General features: G+C 46.5%; 1 protein-coding gene across 1 annotated transcript; it reads right to left on the reverse strand.

The window, feature by feature from the left end:
- Nucleotides 1-1,000: 1,000 nt before the first annotated feature.
- LOC132566965 (survival motor neuron protein-like) lies at nt 1,001-17,589 on the reverse strand. Its single transcript, XM_060232511.1, has 9 exons — nt 17,421-17,589; nt 15,673-15,744; nt 12,548-12,670; nt 10,317-10,514; nt 8,033-8,203; nt 6,753-6,854; nt 4,919-5,017; nt 3,742-3,810; nt 1,001-1,273 (listed from the first exon to the last, which is right to left on the reverse strand). Exons 1-9 carry the CDS (start codon nt 17,466-17,468, stop codon nt 1,058-1,060), a joined length of 1,098 nt encoding a protein of 365 aa, XP_060088494.1. The 5' UTR covers nt 17,469-17,589; the 3' UTR covers nt 1,001-1,057.
- Nucleotides 17,590-19,314: the final 1,725 nt, after the last annotated feature.

Here is a 19,314-nt window from a genome sequence, read left to right on the forward strand (position 1 = left end):
AAAAAGACGACAACACAATTATTGATACACTTTAGGAATTGTCCAGGCTGGAGACCAGATGACGGCAGCTCCGCAAGTCCCTTTAGTAACTTTATTCCCCTGGCTGCAATACCCAACCAAGCAGAGGCAGGTAAGCATAGACGAGAAACCTTATTCTTTCTATGATTTCCTCACTCCAAAGGCTTCATCCGGGCTGAGACGGATAGGAACAGTGCCAAAAATTACGGCCACCCACTCCTGCAGTACTGCTTCTGTATTCAAAAGGCAGCACATACTGCAAGGAGAAGCAAAGGAACAGCAGGCACTAGTGAGTTGGAAAAGTGCCTGGCACCTTTATAACTTTCAGAGAGTCACTCAGAGGCGTCCAGCATCCTGTCTCACACAGCAATCAACCAGTTCCTCTGGAGGGCCGACAACAGGGCCTAGAGGCTGAGGTTTTCCCCTGATGTTGCCTCCTGGCAATCAGAGGTTGATAGCAAGGGTGGCAGGCATTTGCCTAGAGCCTCCTTCTAGAGCCCGTTGTGTTTTTCTTCACAACGGGCCTTCTTCCTAGTAAAAGCATAAAAGAGAAAGCAAAGCAGCTGCACCACTCCCCCAAGCCAAGAACATTGCTGGCATGACTTATGAGGACTAGAAACTTGTCTTTCGCCAAGACGTAATCTGATACTCTCAAGAAGAGTGGAATCCATAGAGAACCTCCCCAACCCAGCTCCTGTATCAGAGCCCTCTAACCACCCAAAAAAGATTTTCTTCCGCAGCGGCTTATAACTGGCCGTCACCCTGCAAGAAACCTCTCATTTCAGACCAGCCATGGAGGAGATGAGCAGGAAGCAGCGTCTTCAGAAGCAAACAGAAGCTTTCCTTTCTCTCTTCCATCTCCAGAGGGTCTGACTCACTGTTTGCAGATGCTCTGTAGATTCAGGAGATTAAAAAGAAATAGGATCATGGGGCAAGCACGGGGGGACCACAGATACTTCTCAGCAGAGACATGACACAGAAGTTGCAAAACCAGACCAAAGTTTTTATTGGGGGGAGGGGGAAAACAATAGATGAGATGTTAATTTTTTTTTTTTGAGTGAGAGAGAAAATGTGACAAACATCTGGTACAGATAGGGACGGCGGTGGGGTTCCCTCCACTGGTCTCACATCCCTCCACTGGTTCAAGGCTAACTCTGGCCAGGCTCAGACTGCAGGTTCCCCAGACAGAGGCAAGAGTTCCTTCTTGGCTGGGATTCACACCAGAGGAGGTGGTTGAAGCAGACATGAGAAAAGCCTGGAGAGGAAGAAGAGACCATTCAGGCTGTTGTTATGAACCCCAAAGGAACAGTATTATAAGGCAGGTGTGGCCAACAGTAGCTCTCCAGATGTTTTTCTGCCTACAACTCCCATCAGCCCCAGCCAGCATGAGGGATAATGTTGTAGTCTATTGCAACGTCTACTGCAATGTAATCTATTGCAATTTTTCAAGCAGTCATTGATAGCTGCCTTGAAAACTTCACAGGAGAAAGGATAGCTGTTTGGTGTAGTGGTTAAGTGTGTGGACTCTTATCTGGGAGAATGGGGTTTGATTCCCCCTCCTCCATATGCACCTGCTGATGTGACCTTGAGTCAGTCACAAGTTCTTGCAGAGTTGTTCCTCTCAAGAGCAGCTTCTATCAGAGCTCTCTCAGCTCCACCTACCTCACAAGGTGTCTGTTGTGGGGAGGGGAAGGGGATTGTAAGCTACTCTGAGACTCCTTTGATTAGTGAAGGGAAGGGTATAAATCCAGTCTCTTCTTCTGTGTCTTAAATTAAAACAAAACTAATCCAGCACCCATCTGGACCTTCAACGTTCTTGCTCTGAGAGCACTCTGGTTAGACCAGGCTCAAGGATCCAACCCATCCGGCATCCCATTCCTTACTGTGGCCAGCCAGATGTCCCAATGGGAAGCCCACAAGCAGCCCTTTCTTGGCCCCCCTCCAACCACTGCTATTCGGAGGTAGACTTCCCCTTAACATGGAGGCTCCGCTTAGCCATTATAGCTCCCAATAGGCCCCTCCCTTCAGAAATCTACCCAGATGTCCCAATGTAAAGCCCACAAGCAGACAGCCCTCTCCTGTTTTGACCCCCCCCCTCCAGCCACTGCTGTTCAGAGGTAGACTGTCTCTCAATATGGAGGCTCTACTTAGCCATGACAGGCCCCTCCAGAAATCCATCTAACCTCCCTTTTAGACTGGGTTCTAGGCATCCATGCATCTCAAGGCTGTGGAATTTCCATTTGTTTTGAATACAGAATCATAGAAGCAGAGTTGGAAGGGGCCATACAGGCCATCTAGTCCAACCCCCTGCTCAACAGAGGATCAACCTAGAGCATCTCTGAAATGTGTTTGTCCAGACACTGCTTGAAGACTGCCAGTGAGGGGAGCTCACCACCTCCCTAGAGAGGTGATTCCACTGTTGAACTACTATCAAAACGTTTTTCCTAATGCCCAGCCAGAACCTTCCCACTCTTCATTTAAACCCATTTTTGAGAGTCCTCTCCTCTGCTGCCAACAGGAACATCTCCCTGCCCTCCTCTAAGCGACAGCCCTTCAAATACTCTGAGAGAGCAATCATGTCCCCCCTCAACCTCCTCTTCTCCAGACTGAACATACCCAAGTCCCTCCGTCTTTCCTTATAGGGATACCTTTTCAGTGCCTGAAGGCAAATTCTTCCTCAGCCCCAACCGTTATACCCTCCAAAATACTGGGAGCTTTCTTCCTTGAAAAAATAAAAATAAAAGAAAGACTACAGCTGCTTCCAGGAATTTTATCACCTCTCTTTTCTCCACTCACGGACCAGGTTAGGCCAGTCAGAGATGCTTTTCTTGGAAATTCTTCAGGAATTCCTTCCTGAAGTCTCTCTAGTATTTAACACCTCCAAGTCTCTGTTCCCTGCTTGGAAAGGGGAAGGAGCTTGACCATTCCATTGTCTCTAGGCCTATTAGCATTTGTATGAAGGTGGGCTGAGGCAAGTCTGGAAAGCAACTGAACTGACTTCTGTTCCTCCCATGGCATGTTGTGCGATATCAGCATTCTCCCCCTGCACGATGGGGATATCCTCTGAAAAGCTGGGAGGGGCAAAGGAGGCAAGTAATTGCACTGCATTTAGGAGATCCCGGCATCGCCCTTGAAAAGATCTCAGGTGTTCGCAAAGAAGTTCCTCAACCTAAGATCCTGAACAGCATCTGCCTGCCAGATCGGACAAGCCTGGACCAAAGGGTGAATTCGGTTTAAGGCAACTTCATGAACAAAATCCATAGCTCTAATCTCCTGTCTTCCACTGCAGGGGCCACGGCTCTGTGGTTGAAAGCCAGCTCCTTAAGCAGAAGATCCTGGGTTCGAATCATAGGCATCTTCAAGTAAAGGAGCTCAGGGTGCAGTGAAAAAAACTTTCTTTGCCAGGCCCCTCAGAAAGCCACTACAAATCAGATCTGAGAATATTAGGATAAGCAGATCAAAGTTCCGATTCAAAATTATTTATTTTATTTACTTCATTGATACCCTGCCTTTTTCCCCAATTGGGGATCCAAAGCGACTTACATCGTTCTCGTCTCCTCCATTTTACCCTACAAACAGCCACTTCAGACATCAATATCACATCCGTACAAATATCAGTGCTCATTTTTGTATGTTCTCAGAGCTAACCTTTGCCCCACCGTGAAGGAGCAGTCTCTTCTCCCCCTCAAAGACCTACCTGCATTCCTAGCGGTGCTCAGAGACTCTGGGATGCTGAGAAGGTCTCTTCTTTGGCTCAGCAATGGCCACCTCCTTCCGCCCCTGTCTTAGGCCCTGAATGAGCAGACAAAAGGAAAACACTTTTGGGGACAAATTGGCTTGAAGTTTCTGAGGTGTCACAAAAGGGAGACCCAGGGTGAGCAGAGAACGTAAGAAAAGCCCTGCTGGATCAGACCAGCGGTCCATCTAGAGATCCAGTTTGGTGTAGTGGTTAAGTGCACGGACTCTTATCTGGGAGAACCGGGTTTGATTCCCCACTCCTCCACATGCAGCTGCTGGAATGGCCTTGGGTCAGCCATAGCTCTCGCAGAGTTGTCCTTCAAAGGGCAGCTTCTGTCAGAGCTCCCTCAGCCCCACCCACCTCATACGGTATATGTTGTGGGAGAAGAAGATAACGGAGATTGTGAGCTGCTCTGAGACTGAGATTTGGAGTGGAGGGTGGAATATAAATCCAATATCATAATCATAATCAATATCATCATCTAGTCCAGCATCCTGTCTCACACAGTGGCTTATCAGTTCCTCTGGAGGGCCAACAAAAGAGCAATGAGGCCTTCCCCTGATGTTGCCTCCTGCCTCTGGGCTTGAGAGAGTGCCTCTGAACATGGAGGTTCCCCTCAGTCACCATGTCTAGTAGACACTGATAGACTTATCCTCCATGACTCTTATCTAATCCCTTTCTAAAGCTGTTTATTTCTATGGCCATCACTACCTCCTCCGGCAGCGAAATCCACATTTTAATCACTTTTTGTGTAAAGAGGTATTTCCTTTTATCTGTCCTGAACATACTGCCCCTCAGGTTTGCTGGATGCCTTCAAATTCCTAGTATTTTGGGGGAGGGAGACAAATCTCTCTTGCTCAACTCTCTCCACCCCATGCATAATTTTATAAACCTCTATTGTGCTCCCCCCCCCGGTCTCTTTTCTAAACTGAAAAGTCCCACGCTTCAGCCTTTTCTCATACGGAAGATACCCCAACCCTCTAATTATCTTTTTTGCCAGAGAAAATCATTCCTCCCACAGAAACAGTGGACAGCTGACCACAAAACAGCAAGGAATGTGCCACTGTCTGTCATAGCTGTGGCAGACGACATTCCAGTTCCCACAGTTCAGGCTGTGTGTTTGAGGAAAGGACTGCCCACTCCACCGAAGCCAGGCCTCACCACGTAGTAGCCGGTATGGTAGCCACTCAAATGCCAAGCCAGCAGCATACTGAGAAGAGCTTCATCGTCGTTGTGACCGTGCAGAGCAGATGGGAGGGACTGAACAAAGTAGAAGAGAAAAGATCTGGGTTAGACATCATCACATTCCACCTCCCACCCTGCAAGCCTTTACCCCTCTTTCAGTTCCCTGACACTTTCCCCAAAGCGTTAGCTTGCAGAACTCACTGACACTGGATTCCATGATGGCTTCAAACAGTATGGGGGTGTGAGACATCTAGGGCAGAGCAGTCTGGTGTAGTGGTTAAAGTGAGTGGACTCTTATCTGGGAGAACCGAGTTTGATTCCCCGCTTCTCCACTTGCAGCTGCTGGAATGGCCTCGGGTCAGCCATAGCTCTCGTAGGAGTTGTCCTTGAAAGGGCAGCTGCTGTGAGAGCTCTCTCAGACCCACCCACCTCACAGGGTGTCTGTTGTGGGGGAGGAAGATAAAGGAGATTGTAAGCCGCTCTGAGTCTCTGATTCAGAGAGAAAGGCGGAGTATAAATCTGCAATTCTTCTTCTTCATTAGCCACAATGACTACTACTGTTCCATAGAACCTGTAAAACTGTTTATCACTTGAGCTGGATCCAGGCAGCATTTTTTGGGGTGAAGGGGCAACGTTTCAGCCTGGCTGATCCTGCCCTTTCTCTGATGGCTCCATTTACTGTACTTACAGACCGCTCATCTTGCTGACACTCAAAGCAGAATGCAAAGTTGGAAAGATACTGGAACATAAGATTTACCACCAGCAATGCAGCAATTGGATATTTGTGCAGTGCAGACAAGAAATATATATGCCACGGGTCCCCAAGCCTTTTTGAGCCCTGCCTGCAGGCGCTTTTGGAATTCTGAGGGGATGCAGCAAGAAAATGGCTGCCGAAGAAGGTGGAGCCAGTCACAAAATGATGGCCGGAGCTTAAGTTCAGTAACACAGTGCAGATCCTTCTGGTGTGGTGGCAGCTGCTGCCCAAGCAACATTTCAAAAAATCTGCACACCCAATCAAATCTCCAATTAGAAGCCTTTCCAAGCAAAAGCTCTACCTGGCCTCAGCCACTTTCTAAAAATACTTAGCAGATGTCAGAAAAAGGTGTCAACGGATGCTTTACAACTTTCCCCAAAAGCTTGCAGAACTTACTGCCACCAGATTCCAAGATGGCTTCAGACAGTGTGGGGTGTAAGACTTGAACTAGTTCAGGAGGGCATACTTGGAAAGGGAATAGGGCTGAAGTAAATGGAATTGGTGCTGGGATGGACTGGATAGCAGTCTCAGTGAGTGACAGCTGGAGGAACTCACTGTGATTGGCTGACAGCCTCAAATGGTAACATCAGTAGCAGTTAAGACAGGCAGTGAGAGAGAAATCTCTTCAGTCGACAGTTCAGTTCTGTTCGGTCTGAGGCTGTCTACGGTTTGAGTCTGTCTGAGGCAGTTTGAGACAGGGCTGGTATTGGAAACACAGCTCCGGCCTGTGTGTGAGTCAGTTTGAGAGAAGGAGCTCTTTTAGGAAGGCTCTCGGTTTATGGCAGAGTGTCACAGGTGCTTTCATAACGGGCTGTGGTTTATCACTGAGCGTGTTGCGTATATCAGGGATACCCAATATGATGCCTATGGGAACCATGGCGCCTACTCTATATGGCGGAGAAAAAGCAAGCAATGCCAAGTTCAGAGGCAGCTCACCACTCAATACAATTTGCTGGAGACAAACAACCAAGGAAGGAAGTACCTCCCTTCCTCTTGGGCTTCTGGCTGCCCATTAAGGGGAGTCGAGGAGATCTACAGCAGGGCTGAGAAACTCACAGGTTTTTCATCCTTCTGGGGCGAGGGGATTCTGGCATTCGCCCAGCCTTTGTCTTCATCGCTTCTCCCCACTGGGAATTGCAAAGTGTCACTCGATTTTTCCTGTGCAGAAAGTCAAAGGATAAAGTTTGGTTGCACATGCCACCCGAGTGGGCAAAACAGATGGCAAAGAATTAGAAGGCTACGAAGGGGGAGGAATTTTCCCCCATGCCATACTAGAGAAGCCATGCTGTATGACTTGCATGTGCCTTGGCTCACTCCCTTGAGATGCCTGGAGTTATCCACTGCAGCAGCACGACATTCATTCTCTCATTTGCAGCATGTTCATTGCAAGCAGGGCTGTCCCAGTGAGCAAGGCAGGAGCCAGAAGACCCCAAGGTCCCAGAAAGGTGGAAATCTGGGTGCCACCATTAAGCGGCCAGCAAAAGACAGAAGGGTTTGCTAGGCCTCAAGACCCCATTTCCATTTGGCTGGTGGGTTTCACAGAAGCTGTGCTTGCTGGAGTATTTTCTCGCAGGTTTCATGACTTCCATAGCTTAAATTTTAAGCTGCAGAACGCTTGCTAAGGACACGCTGAAAAGGAAGCTGTACATTTTGCAAATAAATAAAAATGCGACTGCCCTGTATATCAAAGTACACATGTACATGCACACACATCGGTTTGCTTATTCGTAAAAAAAAGGAGGTCATGTGTGCCTACACACCCGTAACATTTTATTTGAAAGATTAGAATTTCGCAACGCAGCTGCAGCTTCCGAGGCAACTGAAACAACACAATTCACACAGCAGATCAATTCAATCAAAGGCCGGGCGAATAAAAGTCAAACCAAATTAAATCAGGACGTAGGAGGAGAAGGAAGCTCTCCCAACCCCCGTAAGACTGTTGTAATAAAAATAAGAATTACAAATATTACTTATACTGTTATGAAATAAAATAGCTACCACACACACACACATCCCTACGTTCTACGCCTCCTGGAGATGACTGCAGGTTTTGGAGCCCATTTATCTTTTGCAAGTTCAGGATTTGGCCCCAGTCTGGCATCCATGTGAGCCCAAGCAGGCCCACTTTGGCCCCTAAGTTGCCAACACGTCCTGCTCATGTGCAGGTCTCTCCTGGCATACCAGTGATCAGCAGATTCGCCACCACGTCAGATGCTGCCCACATGGGCTGCCTCCAGCATAAGCTTCTCAGGGCTTTCGACTGTAGCCTCATTTGCCCCTTTTTGGAGGTTTCTGACCACAGACTGGCATCTTCCAGCAACCCACAAAGTGCTCACCCTGCATCCTGTAAGGGGCAGAAAGTCAGTCAGCGCCTGCCACTCCCGGTTGCCGTAGGAGTCAAACTCCACCCAGCAAGTACCGGATTTCACATCCACCTCCCGAACAGTGGCCAGATACACCAGGCCATCTCCTGACCACGCAGCTTGGCAAGGGTCCCCCACGGTCCACTAGGAAGACAAGAAGGGGCATTTTAAGACCCTGGGAACCGGGGGGGCGTATTCTCCCACTCACTCCTGCCTTCTGGGAGTCAACTTATTTATTTAGACATTGATACCTTAATATTACTTCCAATGGGGGAATCAAAGTAGCCCATGAGCAATTTTCCCTCTAAGCTGCAGAGTCTTGTGAGCAAAAATTCTATTTTGTGAGCTACTGGCATTAAAGTTGTGAGCTCCTGCATAAATTAGTGTACTCTGGGGCCATCTTTCCTGAGCTAAGACAAAACTGTGTGAGCTGGAGGCTAAAAATATGTGAGCTAGCTCATGCTAACTCAGCTTAGAGGGAGCACTGCCTATGACCTCATTCTCCTCTCCTCTGTTTTATCCTCATAACAACCCTGTGGGGTAGGTTAGGCAGTGAGTGGGGATTTGAATCCAGATCCTAGTCCTACACCACACTGGTCAATGAGCAGAGGATAGAATTACAGAGGAGGAGACAGGCCACCATAGCTAAATTGAATCTCCAGGTTCAGAGGCCTAAACATCATCCACAGCAGGGTCAGCAGCAGAGGGAAGATACTATTTTCATGCCCTGCTCATTGTTCTCTTCAGTCATCTGACCGATTGCTTTTGAAGACAGGGTGCTGGATTCCTAATGACCTGATCTAGCAGGGCTCCTTCTGATCCAAAGTTAGACGAATAAAGTGTGTTTCTGTTTCATGGTAACTAGCAATGGTAAGCATGTCAACAATTCTTCTGCTAGGCCCTCTGGCCTTCAAGAGCAGGTGCTGCAGCTTGTTTGTGGAAGGAGTCTGGATTTTTCTTCCATATGAACATAGTTCCCTGCACAAAGAAAGCTATCTGCCAAGGAAAAAATTTAGACTCCCCCTTCCCTACCATATTGCTTTTATGCGAATTGGACTGCTCCTCTGTACAAACAATATTCCACACATACACTGTGGAGAACCAGCCCACTCTGGCCTGCAAGCCCTGTTCCACCCTGCCCTCCAGGGTTTTCCCAAGACCCGGAGAGGCTTTTCTTGGTCTCTCAGGTAACCATTCCCACCTCCTGACCTTTGTAAAGAATTGCCTGCTGGGAGGGTCAGGCCACCCAGCTTCCCTTCCAAGATCTGAGGCCTTGTCTCTTTGTCTCCCGATGCCCAGCCTGGTCACCATGGGGACCATTTACTCCCTTGTGTGCCCCTGGAGGAATAGCTACTTGCCAACTACCTACCTTCACCCTGTGCTCCTTTTAAAATAGTGTGTTCAATTGGAGGTCTGTGTGGTACAGGGAACCATGGCCAGTGTCCAAAGTTAAAGTATTTATTAAAGAGAAAATGCTCACAAGCACAGCACCAGATTGAGCAGAGATTCAAAATAAATGAGTAAAGCGCAATTGCTCTGTCCCTCTCTTTATACATGCCCAATCAGATGCTAAAATATAGGACAGGCTCCTTAGCTTAGGATGTTACCTTGCAGCTTCCTCCAGTTCTTCAGATGAGGAGGAGGAGGATTGGATTTATACTCCGCCCTTCATTACCTGAAGGAGTCTCAGAGTCTCCTCCAGACCTCAGTTAAGAGTTCTGTCTGCTCTGATGGACTCAGCACCAAAGAGAACTCCCTCCTTGCTTCCTGGAGTTTTATCACCCACTGGCCAGGTCAGGCTGAGTCAGGGATGCTTTTCCTGGAGATTCTGGAGAGTCAGGAATTCCTTCCTGAAGTCTCTCTAGTATTTAACACCTCCAAGTCTCTGTTCCCTGCTTGAAGCTTGACCATCCCACTGTCTAGACCTATTAACATTTGTATGGAGGTGGCGTGGGATAAATCTGGAAAGCACCTGAACTGACTTCCCCCCTTCCTGTCTGTTCTCTGCCCAAAGAGGAGAAAATTTTTTTTTAACTCAGAGTGAAGGTTTTGCTCATTTCAAACCTCCGAAGAAAAAATGCATTTCTTCACACACACAAATCCAGTGTCAAGGAGAAAATTACCCAGACATACTGGATTTCTATATACAGGGAATGTGAAAGCTCTTCCATACAAAGGAAAGAAAACACAGTTGAGATTCTGAAACCCAAAGATCTCAGGCTGAGCCTTCCACACCCACACACACACCAGCTCTCACCTCCCTCGCTGCATCCTCATCTTCTGGGGGTCTCCAGCCAGGAGGCAGCAGTGTAGTCAGCAGTTGCTCCTCCTTATTTCCATAGCCATCAAAACAGACTGTACAGCTCCCCAAGTCCTCATCCACAGCAGTGATGCATGCTGGGTACAGGAGCCCATCACCTGACCACACTGCAAGGCAGGAATCTCCAATCTGCCACTGCAAGAATGGAAGAGATGAGAAAAACAATTTGAGGATGGACAAGAACAGTCAACAGATTGTGCCCAGCTGGTCCTTTATTATTTTATTATTATTTAATTTATTTATATCCCCACCTTTCTCTGCAATGGGGACCCAAAACAGCTGACATCCTTCTCCTCTCCATTTTATCCTCACAACCACCCTGTGAGGTAGGTGAGGCTGTGAGTGTGTGACTGACCCAGGGTCACCCAGCAAGCTTCCTTAGCAGAGTGAGGATTCAAGCTTGGGTCTTTCCAATCCCAGTCCAACACTCTTAACCACTGCATCATGCTAGCTCTTGCACTGGCTTTGATCCCAAACCTCAAAGCAAGAAGGGATGTCAAAAAGATGCTGTCCCGAAATATGTTTGAAGGGACCTGAGGGGCAGTTGCCTCACATTCACTCAAGGCAGAGACCCACTACTGACAAAGGTGGTCACCCTTTTGGCCAGGATGTAGACTGCAAGTCACATGACTGAATATAGCTCCCTCCCACACACACATTTTTTAAAATAATGATTCTCCCTGCATATTGAAACCTAGTTTGTAAAGGAAGCTAGGAGATAATGCCTGTGGCATGGTAGTTTAGTATAACAGGGGAATAGGCGAGGGGGCAGTGGAAAATTCAGTCAGCTAAGCCCCTCAGCCCAGTATTCAAACTGGTGCATCCCAGACCCAATAGGGGAAAAAAACCTGATTTTCCCAGCACATAGAAACCTGGCTTGTCAAGGAAGCTGGGGGAGTATGCCTTTCTGTCACATACAAGCCTTCTCAACAATGGCTCCCCAGTGGTGGAATCAACTACCAGAAGAGGTGCGAGCCCTGCAAGACCTAAATCAGTTTCGCAGGGCTTGCAAAACTGCCCTCTTTCAGCTTGCATTAAGATGAAACCCGGGAAATGACATCTAGCCATCTTATACATAGCCTGAACTGTAGCACCGGAACTTATAATTTATAATGGTCTATTCTGTTTATCTAAATTTAACTTAATTTATCTATTTTATCTACTTTAATTGTTTAATTGTTCTGTAGTAAGTTTAACTTAATTTATCTATTTTATCTATTTTATCTACTTTAATTGTTTAATTGTTCTGTAGTAATATTGTATTTTATTGTAATCATGGTGTATTCTGTGTCGTGTTAGCCACCCTCAGCCTGCCTTTGGCGGGGGAGGGCAGGATATAAAAATAAATTTATTATTATTATTATTAATAAGCTGAGTTAGCGTGAACTAGCTCACAGATTTTTAGCCTCCAGCTCACACAATTTTTTTGTCTTAGCTCAGGAAAGATGACCCCCCCAGAGCACAATAATTTATGCAGTAGCTCACAACTTTCAGGCCAGTAGCTCACAATTTCAATACTAGTAGCTCACAAAGTAGAATTTTTGCTCACAAGACTCTGCAGCTTAGAGGGAACATTGGCCCTGACCCGAGCTGAGTTGCTCAAGTAAGAACGAGGCCCAAGTACTGACTCTGATGTAGAAGAAGAAGATGAAGAAGAAGATATTGGATTTATATCCCGCCCTCCACTCCGAAGAGTCTCAGAGCGGCTCACAATCTCCTTTACCTTCCTCCCCCACAACAGACACCCTGTGAGGTGGGTGGGGCTGGAGAGGGCTCTCACAGCAGCTGCCCTTTCAAGGACAACCTCTGCCAGAGCTATGGCTGACCCAAGGCCATCTCAGCAGGTGCAAGTGGAGGAGTGGGGAATCAAACCCGGTTCTCCCAGATAAGAGTCCGCACACTTAACCACTACACCAAACTGGTTCTGTACACCAAACTGTACAAAAGTGTAACTGGAGAACAGCTCAACATGTGCCTGTCGGACCACCTTGAGACACAAGAGCCACAGGGTAGGAGTTTAAAGCCCAGCTGGCCTGCTTGCAAAGGACCTCCTGAGGATGATAAACTTGGAGGCAACAAGTGAGGAAAGCAGCAGGGAAACATTCTTCGTGCCCACCACAGCTGCTTCCAAGGAGCTGCCAATTTCCCCTTCCCAGCAGGCTGCCTACCTGCCTGCCTTCTTCCTCCTCTTCCTCCTCTTCTTCTTCCTCCTCCTCCTCTTGTTCCGCATCTGATTCGCTTTCATTGCTCAATCTGCATTCAGCAGGGCTTTTGCTCTTTCCGAGGGTTTCCTGCAAAGAGCAAGGATAAAGCGTTTGGGATTTGGGGTGATAATATCAAGGTCTATTAAATTCGACGTGGCATGCAGGAAGCAGGCAGAGAGAAACTTTCCCTCCTCCCCCATAAAATTAACCAGATAGGTTCATAGGGAAGACAGCGGTCCTTGAGATATGCTGTCTACAGGACATTCACTGTCAACACCAGTGCCTTGAATGGGGCCCAGACACAAGCTGGGAACCAGTGTAGGCCGGCCATGACTAGTGTGATATATGGTCCCTACAACCCACTTCAGTCAACATCCTGGCTGCAGTATTCTGCACCATTTGACCTTACAAGCAATTATTCAAGGGCAGCCCCACGTGGAGTGCATCGCAGGAGTCTGGTTTGGTTTGTACAGAGGAGTAGAAATGTATTGGAAAGAAATATTTATATGATCAGTGGCCATTTATATCATCAGTGGCTATTAACCACTGCGTATTGATGGAACTCTCTGTCTGGGGCAGTGATGCTCTGTATTCTTGGTGGTGGGGGGGGCACAGTGGGAGGGTTTCTAGTGTCTTGGCCCCACTGATGGACCTCCTGATGGCACCTGGGTTTTTTTGGCCACTGTGTGACTCAGAGTGCTGGACTGGATGGGCCATTGGCCTGATCCAACATGGCTTCTCTTATGTTCTTATATCTTTTCTCTCTCTAAGAGCCTACATTGTTCTCTCTCATCTTCCCACTGTATCTCTGGGAAAACTCCATAACCCCAGCTCACCACTCAATTGGAGTACAATTTTGCATTAAACTGTTTACCTTCTAAAACCTTTTATTCCGTAAACTAAACTACACAAACCTTTCTCTCATTTTAAATTGTTTTGCCTGATTATCCTAAGGGTAATTAGAGGAAACTCACACGCTCCCGCTTAGCAATACCCGTTTTGTTTTTTTAAGTGTATGTGTGAAGAACCAGTCAGGGTCCGCTTGGGAAGGGGACCACGATGAATTTTCCTGTCACCTCCACCCAGTACCTCAGACACACCAAAGAAAACTGTCAGAAAAATAAACTAGGCACCAAATGTTTTTAAATTTAAAACCCAAAATATATGTTTATTGGAATACACAAGGCAAGGGTGAGTGTGAAATTAATATTAATTTGATTAAAAACAAATCTATTGGCAGACAGATGCTTAACAAAATAATCCATCTCTAAACACCAGAGATTGCCAGGCTGAGATAATTTTAAAATATATATATAAAACACTGGCAGACTTAATACAATCTCTAAGAATCTTGAACAGGCAAGCAGTGCTTACTTGGCACTAGGAACACTATGCAGAGATGGAAGTATCCCTTAAGCTTGGGCTTCTTAAATCATAAAAATAATAAACGGTCACACGCTCTATGCCATACACACTGAGGATCTCTGACATGTGCCAGATAAATATTCCCTCACAGGCTCACTCACTAGCATACAGGACTCACACTTTTTGAGTGCTCTTACAGTCCCTCAATCCTGTGTGTCCCCTCCGCCCCTCAGCTAGAATCCCATCTATTCTTTTTTAGGATTTTTCTTGGCCACAAGAATCTAGTCTTTCTTTCAGTGTGTTTGAGTATTCTAAATTGGACCAGGAGTCAGCCCTGATGTGCTGACAAATCTCCTCAGAGAATTTTTCCTCACCGAAGGTGCCTGGTTTTGCCCCCTTCTTATCAATGACTCTCTCCCTGACAGAAATTTTAACTCCATTCTGTCTCCCAAGGAACTCAGCCCACAAGCTGTTCTCAGCTCCTTTCCGGTTGCTTCACACAACTGATCAGCTTCAGTACCAAGACTGAACTCTTCCAGTATTCCGATTGCATTCTTCCAGTGCTCAGACTGAACTGAACTGTTCCAGTACTAAAGCTCAACCGAACTCTGAGGTATTTTTCTTTCCTGCAAGTCTCTTTGCAATTCGATACATTCTCATAGCCATGGCTGCGGCCCTGCCAATTGGTGCAAGCTGTTCTCTGCTTCCAGGCTAACTGCTTGAGTCCATTACAGTATATATTGCCATTCAAAGTGAAGTTGCCACAAACCAACCATGTAGACTATTATTTAATAATTATCATTTATTGGCATGCCATCATCAATGCATAATGGTCCAAAAGAGCGACAGCAAATGTCCCTGCCCCCAAGAAGCTCATTTAAAAAAAACAAGCAAGACTCTAAAATGTAGAGAGATACAGCAGCAGCAAGCCAGATTACTAGCAACTGAGAACAAAATTTAACTTTAAGAATACGATAGTATTTCCTTGCTGGGTCAAAACAAAGGTCTGTCCAGCCTGCCATCTTGTCTCCCAATCAAATACTTCCAGAAAGTCTACAAGCAGAGCCAAAACCTTCCCGTTTTTGCCTCCCCCAGAAACTGGCATTCAAAGAGTCACTGCCACTGAACATGGGAGTTGCATTTAGCTATCAACACTGATGGGCCTCTCCATCTCCATGAATTTGGATCATCCTCTTTTAAAGCCATCTGAGAAGAGTCACCACCTTCTCTTGTGATAATTACAGGGCAACATCCTTATAATGTGCTTTCGTGGTGGGCCATTCCGGGAGAGATGGTTCCACAATCACCACAGAACTAACCAGGGCTGGGCAAACACCAAATTTGCAAACATGGGACTGAGACGAAGGACCAGTTATCAGATCATAACAAAAAGGGAAGAGGCCTTCTAGAAAGAGTCACTTCCTCAAATACTTTTGGGTCAGGTGGAACAGAGTTTACTATAAGTTTACAATAAATAATCTGGTTTTAGGTAATGGGCAACATCAGGTTCCACCACCAGCAGCTCCATTTCATCCAGCTTCAGATTGCTACCCTGTTTGTCCAGGCTGCTTCAGACTCTTGTCAAAATAGGTGAAGAGATGAACAAGGGTGGAACTCCTCAGTGTCCCCACTACATAAAAACTGTGTTTTGTTTCAAACAGTTCAGGCTCATTTTTGAGTGCCAAAGTCCGGCTAGGAAGCCAACTGGCATGAAGGGTGCTTACCTGAAAAGAGTGAACAGCCTGGTCATAGGAACGGATCAAGGCCCGGTCATCACAGGCTGCACAATCTGCAATCTAGAATAGGAAAAATAGAACGGCTTTTGAGATCAGTTCAAAAACTGGGGTCCCAGCAGTTCAGAAAACCAGTATAATCACAGTCACATTTATATAGCACTTTTGCACATCTAAAGCATAAGAAGAGCCCTGCTGGATCAGACCACTGGTCCATCCAGTATCCTGTCTCATAAAGTGATCAACCAGTTTCTTTGGAGGGCAAACAACAGGGCATAGAGGCAGAGACCTTCCCTTGATGTTGCCTCCCCTCAGTAACGGTTGCTAGTAGCCATTGTAGACTTACCCTCCATGAATCTACTTACTCCCCTTTTAGCCACTTTTAAGTTTCACCAGCTGAGCAGAGCAAGCCTTTGCTGATGCATGGGAGCAGCATGCACCAAGGTTTTGGAGGTCAACTGAAAACCCTAAAAGCTCTTCCTCTTGTTCAAATTTCTACAGACACCTTCTTCTTCTTTGCTTTTAAGTAGCAGTTAGGGTTGCCGGTCTCCAGGTGGGAAATTAGAGAGAAGTCACTCAAGATAGCAACCAGTAAACAACCCACAAAGGTTATAGTGCCACAATTACTACAATTATAATGCACTACAAATAACAACTTTATAGGTAAAACCAATAATAACACTCGTACATTTCAAAATGGAACATTCTCAACACAATACTAAGTCCATAGTAATACAGTTTCAGTAGCAGAGCTCCAATGGACAGAAGGCCAGCTTCGTATCCTGGTTCGAAGTTTCTTCCAGCAAAGGACGACTCTACATTCCTTTCTCCAATGGAGCTTTCCACAAAACCTCTGTCTTGTTACATTACTTCCACACTCCAATAATTCTAAGAACTTCCAATTGGAAGGCAACTTCAAGCTCTTCCTCCTTCAACAGTTAAATTACACTTCTTATAGTATATTAAAAATAGACAACATCCTTATTATTCAAATAGGCAACAGCTCAATACGGCTCAAGGGCATAGAGGCAGAGACCTTCCCTTAATGTTGCCTCCCCTCAGTCACGGTGGCTAGTAGCCATTATAGACTTACCCTCCATGAATCTACCTACTCCCCTTTTAGCCACTAAGTTTCACCAGCTGAGCAGAGCAAGCCTTTGCTGATGCATGGGAGCAGCACGGGCCAAAGTTTCGGAGGTCAACTGAAAACCCTAAAAATGCTTCCTCTTGTTCAAATTTCTACAGACACCTTCTTCTTTGCTTTTAAGTAGCAGTTAGGGTTGCCAGTCTCCAGGTGGGGCCTATAGATCGCTCAGAATTACAACTGGCTGCTTTGGGCTGTGGACTCTATGGCATTAAGGCAGGCTCCACCCTCAAATCTCCAGGAATTTCCCAACCTGGAGCTGGCAACTCTAAATACTATTAAGTCTATGTTGTTTGGCTGTACCCAAACCCGAGAAGCACGTGGACAGGGAACACACGATAACGAAACAAAAAATGTAACTATAAAAATAACTGGATATTATTTGGAAATAGCAACCCCGGCGGCATCCAGTACATCATCAAATTATTTCTTTTGTTGTCACCTAACGGGAGAGACCAAGAAATTCTATCTGGGCTGAAGTGCTTGGGCAGAAGTTCTCTTCTCTCCGAGCATTTGGAAGGGATTTAAACCCTTAGGGGAAAAAATAGAAGGTTGGCAATTCAAGCTACGGAAGAGGGAAGTCTGGCTGACTCACCCTGGATCCCCGGTTCTGAAACACAACCTCCCCCCTACATTCAGCCATGGCAAGACCCGGCTTTCAGTGCAACTTGTTGCAAAGCAGGAGGCGAAAATTAACCGTGGGGAGAAAACTAATAAGTTTCCTCCACGTACGCGCTCAGCGGGAAATGTAGTTTCCGTTCCCCATTTACTACGCGTAAAGAAATAACATTTAAAAAATATAGACTACAAATCCCATAATGCATTGCTTCCAAACCCATGGAGTTCCAGAGTAGAAGGGCGATTTTTAAAGCGGCTGCACAGCACCACCTGGAGCTAGGTGATGTCAACTGCAAGTTTTTTATTAGCTCCAAAGGGTAGCTATGTCGGTGTGAAGCAATACAGCAAAGTTTGAGTCAAGTTGCACCTTTAAGACCAACAGAGTTTAATTGTGGGTGTATAAATTTTCCCACTTGGAAACCTGGCTCTACTATCAAAGATACATCCAACAGTGTAGCTCACACTGATTCACTGATAAGGTTGCCAGCTCTGGGTTTGGAAATTCCTGAACATCTGGGGTGATGGAGCCTGAAGAGGGCAGGGTTTGGGGAGGGATACAACAGGGGTGTCCAAACTGTGGCTCAGGAGCCTCATGTGGCTCTTTCACACATATTGTATGGCTCTGGAAGCCCCCGCTGCCCTGTTGGCCAACTCGGAGAAGGCATTTGTCTCATTAAATCACTTATCTAAGCCAAGCCAGCCAGAGAATGCATTTAAAGTTGCTTTCTTTCCACTTTTTCATCCCTCCTCCCATCTATTTCCCTTCCTGCCTGCCTGCCTGCTCTCAAACATCTGCCATTCATGCCTTTCAGCTCTCAAACATCTGATGTTTATTTTATGTGGCTGTTACATTAAGCAAGTTTGGCCACCCCTAGAATATGCCATAGCGTTCACCCTCCAAAACAGTCATTTTGTCCAGGTGAACTGATCTCTGTCGTCTAGAGGTCAGTTGTAATCCCAAGAGATGTCCAGCCACCACCTAGCAGTTAGCAACTCTATGAACCACCTATATGTGCATACACACACACCTACATGTTGTGTGCATTTGTAGACCCCTGCTGGTTGTTCTTGTGCCAGAGTTCTGTGGCACCTTAAAGATGAAGCAGTCCATTGTAGCAGTAGAAAACAGCAAGAGTCCAGTGGCACCTTAAAGACTTAACAAAATTTGTGACAGGGCAGGAGCTTTCATGAATCACCATTCACTTCTTCAGATTGTTTCTGAGTCACTGCTCACTTCCTATTCACTGGGGTGTCAGCGTGTCATGGCCAGGAGCTTGCTTTTCCTGGCTCATGAAGTGTCAAACTCAGGGGTGGGGGCACTGTGAGTGTGAGCAGCTGAAGTGGTTGTTCTGGCACCCTCCGTAAACTCTGTGCGAGGCAAAATCCCAGAGGGGGGAAATGACAGCCCCCTGCGTCTAGCATCCATCCATGGGCAATGCTTGATTCTGGGAGTCGTGAATTTAGGCAGATCGCGAGAGGAAGTGCAGGAAGGGATGAGCCAGTGCGCAGCTCTTGCGGTCCTTTCTTATATGCCAGGGATGGCCAAACTTGCTTAACATAAGAGCCACATAGAATAAACATCAGATGTTGGAGAGCTATAAGACATGAACATCAGATGTTGGAGAGCAATGAGGCAGACAGGAAGGAAAGGTGGAAAGAAAACAAATAGATGGGTGGGAGATGGAAAGAAAGCAACTTTAACTTTAAATGCTTTCTCCAAGCCACCGGCTGGCTTCTACAAATGATTTAAAGAGAGAAATGCCTTCTCCAAGCTGGCCAAAAAGGCAGTGGGGGCTTCAAAAGTCACACAATATGTGACAAAGAGCCACATGTGGCTCCCGAGCTACAGTTTGGTTACCCGTTATATGGCC

Source organism: Heteronotia binoei, chromosome 2 (genome assembly GCF_032191835.1).
Source record: "Heteronotia binoei isolate CCM8104 ecotype False Entrance Well chromosome 2, APGP_CSIRO_Hbin_v1, whole genome shotgun sequence".
Taxonomy (NCBI): domain Eukaryota; kingdom Metazoa; phylum Chordata; class Lepidosauria; order Squamata; family Gekkonidae; genus Heteronotia; species Heteronotia binoei.

What these genes read in the sequence shown, in the direction of transcription:
- LOC132566965 (XM_060232511.1), bottom strand. Translation starts at nt 17,468, where the DNA reads ATGGCTGAATGTAGGGGGGAGGTTGTGTTTCAGAACCGGGGATCCAGG. An exon ending in AGGAGGAAGAAGGCAGGCAG is followed by an intron (nt 10,515 to 12,547) that starts GTAGGCAGCCTG and finishes CCATTCTTGCAG; the next exon opens with TGGCAGATTGGAGATTCCTG. An exon ending in TGCCCCTTACAGGATGCAGG is followed by an intron (nt 6,855 to 8,032) that starts GTGAGCACTTTG and finishes CTTTCTGCACAG; the next exon opens with GAAAAATCGAGTGACACTTT.